The sequence below is a fragment of the Salvelinus fontinalis genome, unplaced genomic scaffold (assembly GCF_029448725.1).
Source record: "Salvelinus fontinalis isolate EN_2023a unplaced genomic scaffold, ASM2944872v1 scaffold_0285, whole genome shotgun sequence".
Classification (NCBI taxonomy): Eukaryota; Metazoa; Chordata; class Actinopteri; order Salmoniformes; family Salmonidae; genus Salvelinus; species Salvelinus fontinalis.
This window is the reverse complement of record NW_026600494.1, coordinates 209643-223239: the sequence shown is the minus strand read 5'-3', so window position 1 is coordinate 223239 and position 13597 is coordinate 209643. Positions and strand designations below refer to the sequence as shown.

The 13597-nt window shown below is 41.6% G+C and overlaps 2 protein-coding genes across 3 annotated transcripts in view; both read right to left on the bottom strand.

The window, feature by feature from the left end:
• Positions 1–13597, bottom strand: part of LOC129845363 (zinc finger protein 777-like) — a 61915-nt gene that overhangs the window by 3158 nt on the left and 45160 nt on the right. The window lies entirely within an intron of this gene.
• LOC129845382 (ladderlectin-like) lies at positions 6942–8923 on the bottom strand. The gene is made up of 8 exons (XM_055913297.1): positions 8838–8923; positions 8694–8744; positions 8520–8576; positions 8229–8291; positions 7865–7956; positions 7530–7655; positions 7220–7319; positions 6942–7030 (listed from the first exon to the last, which is right to left on the bottom strand). The coding sequence occupies exons 1-8, from the start codon at positions 8896–8898 to the stop codon at positions 6957–6959; spliced, it is 624 nt and encodes a 207-aa protein (XP_055769272.1). The 5' UTR covers positions 8899–8923; the 3' UTR covers positions 6942–6956.

The following is a 13597-nucleotide window of genomic DNA, read 5'->3' as shown; positions in this document are numbered from 1 at the left end:
TAGCTAGCTAGCAGATGCTACCGGACAGGACGGAAATAGTCCATGTTTGCTGCACGGTGTAACTAGCTAACAAGGCATTTTGACGTTTGAGATATCCACGCGTGTATTGGGTTGGGGTGGCTTTGTTATTTAACGAGGGCCAAAGTTTGCTCTGCTACGGCTGTGAAGTTGGCAACTGACATCAGCGCATGCGCGACTACAAGTGAATGAATGAAATTGTACAGGATGTTTGGCCTAACGTTCAAGCACTTCGCTGTTGGGCAGTAACATTTGAATTGTAAAAATTGCCATTTAGTAGGAAATCATCTCAAATGTAGTCTAAGCAGTAATCTACACTCATGTCTCCCACAGCTTGCTGAACTGAAGCATGAGTGTGAAACCAGGGGTCTAGATGTGAAGGGCAACAAAGTGGAACTGATCACACGACTACAGGCTTATCTGGAGGAACATGGTGAGCATGCAATAATGTATGGACTATATACACACGGGGTCGGGTTCCCATACTCAAATAAAGCCTGGTGCTGTTTCCAATCAATCAAATGTATTTATACAGCCCTTTTACATCAGCTAATATCAAATCAGCCGATGTCAATCAAATCAAATTTTATTGGTCGCATACACATATAGCAGATGTTATTGCGAATGTAGCGGAATGCTTGTGTTCCTAGCTCCAACAGTGCAGTAATATCTAATATCTAATATCTGACACACAAATCTAAAAGTATGAAAGTGGAATTAAGAAATATAGAAATATTAGGATGAGCCATGTTGGAGTTGTGTGTGTGATGGTATTTATGGACAGTGTGGATATAATACGTAGTATATCTGAAGAATACGTGAATAGAATAGTATTTGTACAGCAATAGTTGAATAGCATGGCCTTGACTAGAATACAGGATATACATATGAAATGGGGAAATGGTATTAAACATTTATTAAAGTGACCAGTGTTCCATGTCTATGTACATGGGGCATCAGCCTCTAAGGTGCAGGTATGAGTAACCGGGTGATAGCCAGCTAGTGACTAAGTTCAGGGCAGGATACTGGGTGGAGGCTGGCTAGTGATGCCTATTTAAGTCTCATTGTCTTGAGATAGAAGCTGTTTTTCAGTCTCTTGGTCCCAGTTTGGATGCACCTGTACTAACCTCGCCTTCTGGATGATAGTAGGGTGAACAATCCGTGGCTCATTTGGCTGAGGTCCTTGATTATGTAATTGGCCTTCCTGTGACACTGGGTGCTGTAGATATCCTGAAGAGCAGGCAGTGTGATATGTTGGGCTGACCGCACCACCCTCTGGATAGCCTTGCGGTTGTGTACGGTGCAGTTACCGTACCAGGCAATGCTACAGCCCGACAAGATGTAGGCAATGATACAGTCCGACAAGATGTAGGCAATGCTACAGCCCGACAAGATGTAGGCAATGATACAGCCTGACAAGATGCTCTCAATGGTGCATCGGTAAAAATGTGAGGGTCTTAGGGGCCAAATTTCTTCAACCTCCTGTTGCGCCTTGTTCACCACATCGTCTGTATGGGTGGACCATTTCAGATTGTCATTTCAGATTGTGAGGGCGCCATTCTCTACCTCTGAGAGTATCCCTTAGGGAAGTACCAGTATCCATTACGTGGTAGTAGAAAAACTCCTCGAGGAATAGTGCATCATGAGTTATTAAATTAAACTCGGCCCAACATGACTAGTTTGAGGTAGAGGTAGATTTAAATTTCCTGAGATTATATTTTCACCACATGAGTGAATGCACCAATTTGTAAGTCGCTCTGGATAAGAGCGTCTGCTAAATGACTTAAATGTAAATGTAATTGTCAGTGATGTGTATGTTGAGGAACTTTAAGCTTTTCACCTTCTCCACTGCGGCCCCATCGATGTGGATGGGTGCGTGCTCCCTCTGCTCTCTCCTGAAGCCACGATCAGCTCCTTCGTTTTGTTGAGGTTATTTTCCTAGCACCACTCCGCCAAGGCACTCACCTCCTTCCTGTAGGCTGTCTCGTCATTTAGGAATGAATGGAATTCTACAGTATTTCAATTAAATGACATGTATTTAAGTATTCTGTAGTGGGGACATAGATTTCAGTAATCTCTAAAAAAGATTTTACTTCAGGGGGAAAATGGTTTTGTATGTTTAGCTCACATAATATAATTTAAAAGTATGCATTAAGGTGTTTGTAATATGATAAACGTGTCACAAACAAATGTAGTCATTAATAAATTAATTTATATTGCTTCCAAAATATTTTTTCCAATATAATAAAATGCCTTATTAGTCATCTAGTATAGCCTATATATAAATCATTGGTGATTACAGAGTCACGTGTGAAAACTCGTGCGAATAAGTGAATAGCCATCTTAAAATACAACCTGACCCATTGCATTTAAGCCAATCTGGACTCAATATGTCCCAAAGTAGTCCTAATGATTCTGGGATTTACCCTCAAATTGTTGCAGCTCTATTCTAATGAGGCTATTCAGTATTCAAATATTCTGACAATCCGAGCAATAATAATCAAATCTTGCCAGAATAAACAGTGAATAAAATACCACAACACTCTTGATGCATAAATTCAACAATCTGAGGTATAATAACTGGAATATAGAGGAAGTTGTACTGATTAGTGAAGCGTTTCTGTGTCAACAGAACAATAGGTCATACAATGCTGTTAAGAGAGACTACTTACAAGCAGGACAAATGGCAGGAATGTAAAGTTAATTAAGATTACTGGGGCGCTAAATTCATGCAGCTTTGTCCTCTCCTCCCTTTAGAACCATAACAGTCAGTGTAAAAAAAAAAAATTGTATTAATATTTTATTGTCAAATTGTGAGACTGTTTAATGTGATAGCAAGCAATGTAGATAAATACAGCCACTGCAGTAACTAATTGAAAAGCCTGACTAGCTAACTTGATAACTAGTGCTAGCTTACTGTCCTCGTGGTATGACGTGCTAACTATGCAAGTAGCTAGTACACGGAAGATTTTATTACAACTAGCAAGCTATAATGTTTTAGTTTGCAAAATTACTTTAGCTAATGGTAGCTTATCCTCTCTTCAAGCAGCCAACAGCATTTCAAGTGGACAGCATGTGTGTGGGAAATTTGATTCTACAACCTCATATTCGGCCAAAAAGGAATTGACACATAGATAGGTTCAACGTGAAGTACCTGGCCATTCAAGCAATGTATAGGAATTCTAGAAATCAACTGAAAAAGCACTATGCCCAAGTGTGTAAAAACCGAGACTAGTTAAAGAAGCTACTCCTTGCTGCACTCTATTTGGGTGAAAGTGAGGATATGGAATTCAGGGATTTCGATAAATACAATGGCGGGTCCCTCCCCCATGAAATGTTGTATTTCTCCACGAGCGGAGCAGCACACTCTCACCTGAGGTTGGTGCATTTGTGAGTAAACAAGAAGAATCTAATGGTTTCCCAAATGTCAACGGCATGATTGCATGCAGTGCAGAAGCTCTTCTGGGTGAGATAAAAGCAGAGATCAGAAAAGCCCCATTCTTTGCACTGCAAATCGATGAACGCCAGGACGCTCCGGCTGGGAATGGCAACACTCCATCATGGTTCAGTACGTAGACAATTCAGGAGTATTTCCTGGGTTTCCATCTGCACGAAGGGGGTGTTCTGACCTTATATGTATGGAAATGGCCGACCATGACTGCGAATAAAAAAAACTTGTGGTACAGTCTTACAATGGATGGCCGTGTCTGCGCACAAGCTAAACATGCAGACGGAAAAAGTGAGGAAGATGGCCCACAACACTGTCTTCCTCAACTCCTACTCAAACCGTCTCAGCACTGTTGACAGAAGTAGATATTTTGTGATCTGAGGCCGTTCCCCTCGTTTTTGTTCCCCACCGGCTGGGGTTCTTCAATGAAACTTGGAGCGAGGTGAATGCTGACCGACTGCCACTGGACGTCCTCAGTGAAGTGGCGAACACCTACCACGCATTTTACGACACCATCAACCACATTGGGAACACGGATTGGGTAAAGGGCGAATCATCCTATGAAGCAAACAATCTTGTTTCGAAACTTGAGGATTTCCAGTTTGTGTTCCAGCTCTTCACCTACCGCAGGTTTTCTCCAACATTGATGTTGCATTTGACACTGAAGCACAAAGCAATGGATGTGGCAGCCTGCAAAGCATTGAGGAGCTGGTTCAACACATCCAGAGCAAGAAGTCTGACTCTGCCTTCGACAGCATCTACCAGAAGGCTGAGAGATTGGCTCAACACCCATGCGAGAGTCTCAAGTGGACAGATGACTTAGATCCACTGACACACTTCAAGGCTGTGTACTACGAAGCTCTGGAAACCCTCATCTCTCAGATCCAGGTTTGTTACGCACATCTGGATGACCTACGCTTCCTCGAGCTGCTGGATCCAGTGAAGTTCACTGACATTAACATCCATTTCGCAACAGACGTGGTGGATAGCCTGGTGAAGCTCTACGGGGGCTTCTTCAACATGGACAGGCTCAGAGTGGGCCTGAAGGCGTTCTACATAGGCCAAGGACAGCAGCAGGACAGCCACAAGCTCTGTGAATTGATCTTTTTCATCCGGTCCCAGAAGAACCCACTACCAGAGCTTTACAAGCTGATGTGCCTTGTGGCGACCATTGGAGTGACCTCAACCGACGTGAAGGAAAGCTTCCCCTGCCTGAAGCGCATTCAGGACTTCGTGAAAGGGGAAAAGCTGGACGATCAGCTCCACCAGAACATGGCCATGATGTGCATAGAGAATGAACAGTTGAGAGTTTGTCAGGAACTCGGGGAGCAGCACTGGTATGACAAAGTTACGAACCTCTGGGGCAGAAAGATCAAGGGAGAAGATGAATTCATCACCAAGGTATGTCACCTTTAGAGAGTGTGTGTGTGTGTGGGTGTCTGAGTGTGTGCCAAACTATACCACTCTTGCTTTGATGAAATGGCCTGGTTGTTGTTATTTAAAGCAGTATGAATGTGTTGTTACAGATGGCTGCAGAATGGTTTAAAGGACAGGCAGCAAAGAGGACCTCCACAGCAACAGAGGAATCTCAGGAGCCACCAGTCAGGAAGCATGATGACACGTTTTTTCTCGCCTGAATGATCTGAATCTAGATTACAACACACAGGTCTTTCCATCATTGTATGATTTTTTTGTGTGTGTAAATGAACTCAAGCTTACGGACAATGTCAAGGTGGTGAGTTATTCACAATTTTTGATGAACAAATAAGGTTTTATATGTAAGATGGCTAAATAAAGAGCAAAATTATTGATAATTATATTATTATTTGTGGCCTCGTCCTATAAGAGCTCTTTGACACTTCCCACAAGCCGGGTTGTGACGACAACTCACTCATTCTCATGTTTAATACATTTATTGTATAGTTTGCGTGTGGCAGGCTTACAGTGATGGTCAAAAACAACATTTGTGTTTTGCTGGTACGCAGCTGTAGGTTGAATGTTTGAAAGGGTTTTGGGACTATAAAATGTTTGGGAACAACTGCCTTAGACAATTACCACCTCCACAAAAATATACCATATGTTGAATGCCTAGGCCTAGTTTTGAAAAAGTTATCTGATCGAATTAAACGCATATAAATATAATGGCATCCCCATTTCAAGTTAATTATACACCCATTCTATTCATTAGCAAAACATTTTAACTAAGCAAGACAGTTAAGAACAAATTATTATTTATACTTACAGCCTAGAACAGTGGGTTTAGAACCTGTCTTGTTTAGGGGCAGAACGACAGATACATATCTTGTCATGTCAGGGATTCGATCTAGCAACCTTTCAGTTTCTAGGCCCAGCGCTTTAACCACTAGGCTACCTGCCGCCCCATTTAAAACAATTTGATTGCCGAAATCTGATCAGATAACTTTTGAAGAACATTGGCCGGGTGATTGGACAGATGTGAGTTCTCAGAGTTACTTTTATTTGGTTAGTAAATTATACTCATTACAGTAGAACCCCAATTTATTTCATTTTATAGGTGTAGCCAGCCTACTACAGTAGTTCCATCAACTCCCTTTTCTCTTGCTCATTTATGCCAATCGAGCCCAGTAGATGACGGTATAGGCCTACACATTCCTCATTTTCATTAGTGGCAGGTGCGCTATCACCGTCACAAGAAGCCAGCAGAAAACGAACGGGTGGACATTTGACATGAGGTAAGTTATTACAAGACGTAGATAAATTGACCCTTGATTTATGGTTTTTCTGAGACATTTATCCATGATAATAGTCATGTCAATGACAACCAGAAATGTACATCAGAATTTGAGTTTAACAAGTTGTCACCTGTCACTTTGTTTTCGTGAAAATAAATATTGTTTTAATGACAAGAATTAGTTGCACTTTCTCCAGGTTGTGTATGACCTACGTTCATTGTAAAAAGCTTTGTTTGAATAGAACAACTTGTAAAAAGGTGCCATTTTATCTTCTATGAATTCTAAAGTTAGTTTCCCCACCATATTTTGAGATTAGGTTATTTTACGGCTCACTTTTCTGCCATGTACAGTATAAAGATGTCAAGCCCTTAGACAGATCTCGATAAATGGGTAAATTGAGGCTCAATAAAAAAGACCCTCCAGTCTTTTTGTCCTCGTCTCAAATCATTTATACTCATCTCTTTGCTATGGTCAAATTCATTCATGTGTAGAATTAAACAGCAAATGTACCCTTTTAAAGGCCAGAGATGGTCTTAGACAATACTGCCATCTTCCAGAAAGTACTAGCCTATGCAATGTCATAAAGTACTTAAAAAAATGTTTATTACTGGAAAACAATACAGGTTGAGGTACATAAATGGGCAATTACATTTGAAATTGCATCACATTTAGCCCTTTGGCGAACACATAAAGTCACTTACAGTCAGTAGTAAACAAAGCAAATGTTGAAAGCAGTTAGAAAAGGTGTCAAGCAATTAGCAATATCTTCGTAATGTTGACTAACAGCGATAGTTGTGGACGCAGATGAATGGGTATTGTGTGCCACATCCGAGGTTCCTCCAGCCCTGGCCCACTACAAAAAGACAAACAAAAATCTTAGTAATTTTATCTGGCATATTTTAACACGTCATACAGTTCCGGAACCAGGCTACCTGTCATTACTTTTCAGGTAATATACTAATATGAGTGTCCCGGATTTACGTTTACTATGTTACGTCTAGTCCATGAGACCAGGCTGAACATCTTTAGGTTCATGTCTTACCAGCAGATTGCAGGTACATGCAGGAGTTGCTGGTTGCGGTGCTCTGGCTGTACCAGTTGGTGTAATACATTCCTGAGCGGTCGATCCACATCCAAGTTCCCTGAGTAAAGGAAGAGTCATAAGACTTAGCTGCACTACTATCCCTTACCACTAACAGATCTGATATCATACCTAGCTGCATGATTAAAATATCAGAAGCTATTTAAACACAAGGCCTAGAGTGTTTCCCGGCCATGTGCTCTGTCAGAAAAACTCGGGGCGCTACGTATGCTTAGATGTCGGAGGTTTTCAGGGCGACCCTTTCTCTCACCTGGAGGTAGAATCCACCGATCCAGGCAGTGGCTCTGTTGGCTGTTCTGGTTATCTGTTGCAGGTAACGATACTCAGGGGAGGAGCTGGCGGAGGCCAGGCTGGCGCCCAGTTCATTGCAATGTTCCTGAAAGAAGAGCGGGGAGGTGAGGGGTGAGACACGTGCACACACTCACACAGTAGGCCTGCACGTGAACAAAAGTGTTGAGCTCCCTCATAGTGACATTACAGTATACAGACACAAACATTTTTTGAAAGTGCACAATTTGCAGTCATAGTAACTAATTCACGTCAAGATTTTAGACACTAAATATGTTACATTGAGAAGTGCGTTACCTCGGCTCCGAACCAGGACCGAGGAGTGTTCACAAACATGTAACACTTGGACTGGTAGCTGAACCATCCGTCAGGGCAGAACCTGCGAGCCGCTGTGAGGACGCAGATAAAATACAACAATGATTTGACGTCGTAATACAAGGAGTTGATATTGTCAGGAGTATGAACTTTCCAAAGTAAAACGTTTGATCTCATAATATAAAACATGAATGTTTATTTAGTCATGCTGGTGTTTTTTCCCTCCCTGCTGATGGGAAACCAAAACATTATTTCATTGTGATCATGCATTGCACGGTGTACACAGGCATCAATAGTAGAACTAGTGATGGTTAACTTAACATCATTCCTCATGGAGAGTCCCTACCTTTATCGTTAGGTGCTGCTGCAGCCACCTCAACTGCCTCATTCTCATCTTCTGAAAAGACACCTAAACACATAATCAGACAAGAATATCACTTTGAAATCCACCAGCAATTCCCCGACAATGAGATTCAATATATTTATTTTCATAGCTAATATTTTATACGTGACCTGTAGTTTAATTAATTTGTTTTGTACCAATGTGAAGTAATTGTAATTGATCAGGAAATGAGGTGATGCTCCGCAATAGACAGTGATGCTCCTGCTTGATTAAAGCCCATAGAGCAGAACTGACCTGCGGCGTCACTCAGCTTCTCCTCTGCTGCAGGAGCCTCAACCTCAACAGCCTCCTCTGCAGAAACACAGAACAAGGAAATCAATTTGACTTTCATTCAACTGGGAATTGGGAGAAGTAATGATTCAGTGCTCTATTACTGCTCTCAATACAAACATAATTAGAGCTACAAACCTGGGGCACTTTTTGGCTCTTCTACCGCCACAGCATCGCTCTCCACAGGAACTTAAAGGGAAAACACAACTATTGTCATTATTCAGTAACAATGAATTACCCTGTGCTGTATTAGTGACATTGTTGAGTATTTGGCTCTCTTACCTGCTGCTGCCCTAGCAGAGAGTGTGACACAAAGTAGTGCAAAGATGATCAGAACCTTCATGGTGGTGATGATGGTGGTTCTGCTTGTCTGGATGAAAAGGGAGAGAACGTGTTGGAGAATCAACTAGAGAGAGTGATACACAATCATTTCAGACTATCACTAGACAAGAGTATTTCCCAACAGAAGACAACCTTAAAAATCTAGCTAAAAGTTCATCATCACCACAGTAAATACATACATCTAAATTAAGAAAGGGAGAGAAAATAAGCCAAGTTGAATGAGTCGACACTAGGTAACAGATGCTGTAGGACTTACCTTTTGTAGTAGGTAAATCACTCTTTTCTTCAGGTACTCTTCCTCGGGTAGGCCAGTGATGGAGTGATGAATGGAGATTCGTACTCTCTTTATATACTGTTCTGTCCTGCAAACTTTCACTTATGCACGTGCAGTGAATGACGAAACAGCATTGGACTTTGACACTTTATGACTGTGTTTATACTTCAGATAAAAAATTCAAGATTCAACCTGGACTCGGGGGTAGACATAACATAGTAAAAGTAAATCCAGGACACTGCCGTTAGTATGATATGTTACGTTTTGTATTCATTTGTAGATGTCCATCATTCGTTTCATATTATATGGTATGAATAAAAATGTGCATGATATGTTACGAATTGCAATTCGTACAATGTTATGAATTTGCAAAACATATATGTTACAAATTCCAATTTGTTATGGCTAATGTTAGTTAAGTGGCTCAGTTAGCTAGGTTGCTAATGTTAGCTAGGTTGCTAATGTTAGTCATGTTAGGAGTTAGGTTAAAAGCTTAAGTTTAGGGGAAGGGTTAGCTAACATGCTAAGTAGTTGCTACGTAGCTAAAAAGTAGTAAATATTTGCTAATTAGCTCAAATGGTAAAGTTGTTCATGATAAGATTCGAACACACATCCTTTGGGTTGCTAGACATTCATGTTATATGCCCTCTCATCCACCCCGACCAACCACCCTACTTTGATCTTTGACCAACCACCCTTCTTTTGTTTTTGCCTGAAGTAACCTTCTGTCTTCTGTAACCTTCTGTCTTCTGTAACCATACCAAATGTAACATATCATACTAATTTGGGTTTACTATGTTACGTCTAGTCTTTGAGACCAGGCTGCCAGATTAGGAATTATAATACAGCCTTTATCAATGTCACTCACTGTGTTCTAGTAAGTGGTGGTAAAATAATAACAATGTCCTTATTGTGATCATGTCTGGAACGATGCCCTGGAGATCACCTTTAATACTTTGCTGACCATAAACTGCTTCCTTAACCGACTTGATGTCATCCAAGGAGTGGGTCGGACATGAACAAATATTATGTTTCAGACTAACTATAATGTATCATCAATATGTGGTGACTGGAAGGGTATCAAACCCATGGAGACCATGTGTTTCCAGCTATTACTATGAGCTTGTCCTCCCCAATTAAGGTCCCACCAGCTACCTGTGTCATAAGTAGCCTTGGCTTCTGCGAGCCGAAACACATCATAGGAGCAGGAGCCTATCTCTTGTTTCTGCAGTGTGAAGCAGCTTGGAAAATATGTTTGTCTATTGCAAGGCCTAACCCCTAATCTATCTCCTTAATGCTGAATGCCAAGCAGAAATGCATTGGGTTCAGTTTTTAGTATGACTCAGCCAGCAATTGAACTCCAAACCTTCCAACTTCAGGGCAGACACACTAACCACAAGGTCACTGAGTTGGTAAAGTATATTAGGGGAGATGTAAAACACCATAGATTGATTACTAATCTGTTTGGTTTGTTTTCCTAGACACAGATTAAACCTACTCCTGGACTGAAAAGCAAGCTTTTCCAACCGTCTTGAAGGAGTTCCCACAAATGCTGAGCACTTGTTGGCTGCATTTCCTTCACTCTTCGGTCCAACTCATTCCAAACCATCTCAATTGGGTTGATGTCGGGTGATTGTGGAGGCTAGGTCATCTGATGCAGCACTCCATAACTCTCCTTGGTCAAATAGCCCTTACACAGCTTGGAGGTGTGTTTTGGGTCATTGTCCTGTTGGGAAAAAAATGATCGTCCCACTAAGCGCAAACCAAATGGGATGGCGTATCCCTGCAGAATGTGGTAGCCATGCTGGTTAAAGTGTGCCTTGAATCCTAAATAAATCACCAACAGTGTCACAAGCAAAGCACCATCACACCTCCTCTTCCATGCTCCACACATGCGGAGATCATCCGTTCACCTACTCTGCGTCTCACCAAGATACGACGGTTAGAACCAAAAATCTCCCATTTGGACTCATCAGACCAAAGGACAGATTTCCACTGGTCTAATGTCCATTGCTTTAGTTTTTTTGGCCCAAGCAAGTCTCTTCTTATTGTTGTCCTTTAGTAGTGGTTTCTTTGCAACAATTTGACCATGAATGTCTAATTCACTCCTCGTCTCCTCTGAACAGTTGATGTTGAGATGTGTCTGTTACTTAAACTCTGTGAAGCATTTATTTGGGCTGCAATTTCTGAGGCTGATGGCCCCTTGGGTGCTGCCATAGTTACATTAGAAGTGCCCACCCAAGAAGGTTCAAGGTCATTGTCCACAGATAAAATTATATCAAATCAAGTTATATCTACAGTAGCTTTGATTGGACTGATTATGTCAACATCATACTTTCAAAATCTTCGCTAACAGTCATCATCATGAATCAAGTCGACAACTACAGACAACTCCTTTTTAATCCTTGTCATATGACGAGGAATAATGAAGAGAAATTATAGATTAAACATATCAGTGCTCATCGGCCATTGGACATAAACATTGCACAAGTTGGAAATCACAAATTCAACAATGAGTGGTGAGTCCAAAAATGTCTTGAATGCTGCTGCATAAATGATGTAATATGCCAGGGAGATGTGTATACTGTAGCTTAGAAAGTAATACTAAGTGTATGTTGTGTAGTAAGATGTTAGTAGCCCATGTGCATCACCCTAATAATTTGGTATTTTTTCCCCACTTAATTTAGTCTACTGTTGGTGTCCACATCACCAACAATCTGTCACGGTCCAAAAACACCAAGACAGTCGTGAAAAGGGCACGACAAAACCTTTTTGCCCCCAGGAGACTGAAAAGATTTGGCATGGGTCCCCAGATCCTCAAAAAGTTATACAGCTGCACCATCAAGAGTATCCTGACCGGTTGCATCACCACCTGGTATGGCAACTGCTCGGCATCTGACCGTAAGGCGCTACAGAGTGTAGTGCGTATGGCCCAGTACATCACTGGGACCAAGCTTCCTGCAATCCAGGACCTATATAATAGGCGGTGTCAGAGGAAAGTCCATCAAATTGTCAGAGACTCCAGTCACCAAAGTCATAGACAGTTTTCTCTGCTACTGCACGGCAAGCATACCACCCTGCATACCACTGCTGGCTTGCTTCTGAAGCTAAGCAGGGTTGGTCCTGGTCAGTCCCTGGATGGGAGACCAGATGCTGCTGGAAGTGGTGTTGGAGGGCCAGTAGGAGGCACTCTTTCCTCTGGTCTAAAAAAATATCCCAATGCCCCAGGGCAGTGATTGGGGACACTGTCCTGTATAGTGTGCCGTCTTTCGGATGGGACGTTAAACGGGTGTCCTGACTCTCTGAGGTCATTAAAGATCCCATGGCACTTATCGTAAGAGTAGGGGTGTTAACCCCGGTGTCCTGGCTAAATTCCCAATCTGGCCCTCAAACCATCATGGTCACCTAATAATCCCCAGTTTCCAATTGGCTCATTCATCCCCCTCCTCTCCCCTGTAACTATTCCCCAGGTCGTTGCTGCAAATGAGAACGTGTTCTCAGTCAACTTACCTGGTAAAATAAAAAAATAAAAAAATTAATAAAAGCGGTACCAGAGTGCCATGTTTAGGACCAAAAGCCCCCCCCCCTCCCCTCCCAATTTGTTTTGTACACTGCTGCTAATCCCTGTTTATTATCTATGCATAGTCACTTCACCCCTACCTAGATGTATAAATTACCTCTAACCTGTAACCCCGCACACTGAACCCCTGTATATAGCCTCGTTATTGTTATGTTATTGTGTTACTTTTTATAATTTTTTAACTTTTGTTTATTTGGTACATATTTTCTTAACTCTTCTTGAACTGCACTGTTGGTTAAGGGCTTGTAAGTAAGCATTTCACGGTAAGGACTACACTTGTTGTATTCGGCGCATGTGACAAATAAAGTTTGATTTGATTTGTTCTGACTTGGTGGTTCACATGTAGCCGATAACCTGTTTTAAAGAAATGTTATCATCAAATATTGTAAGAGCTTTCATTGTCTGCTTATATGCCCCCTCTATTTATCCTACAGTTCTGACTTGGTGTACAGGGAGAATACTGTAAGAACGACCCATGTTCTGAATTCTGTCGCTGTACATTTCAAAAGTGCTGAACAAATAGTTATATTGACAACGTCTGTCCCAGCTCGGTTATTAATGTCTTAATCGAAATTACGGATTGCCTCTTATCCTCTTGCCGCCCCCTTATCCCATAGTTTGTACATCTCAATTGTCAGTAGAAACCACATTTGTTTAAGCAAGTCAGCCATATCAGCTATGCTTTTTTTAAAGGCAGTAAATGAGGCTGAATGAACAGTTTTTTCCCCCACCAAGATTTACATGCGAAAATCACCACTGTATACAGTATATGTATTTCATACACCTGTCAATAACAAGTGTGGCTGAAATAGCCAAATCCACTAATTTGTGTGTGTGTGTGTGTGT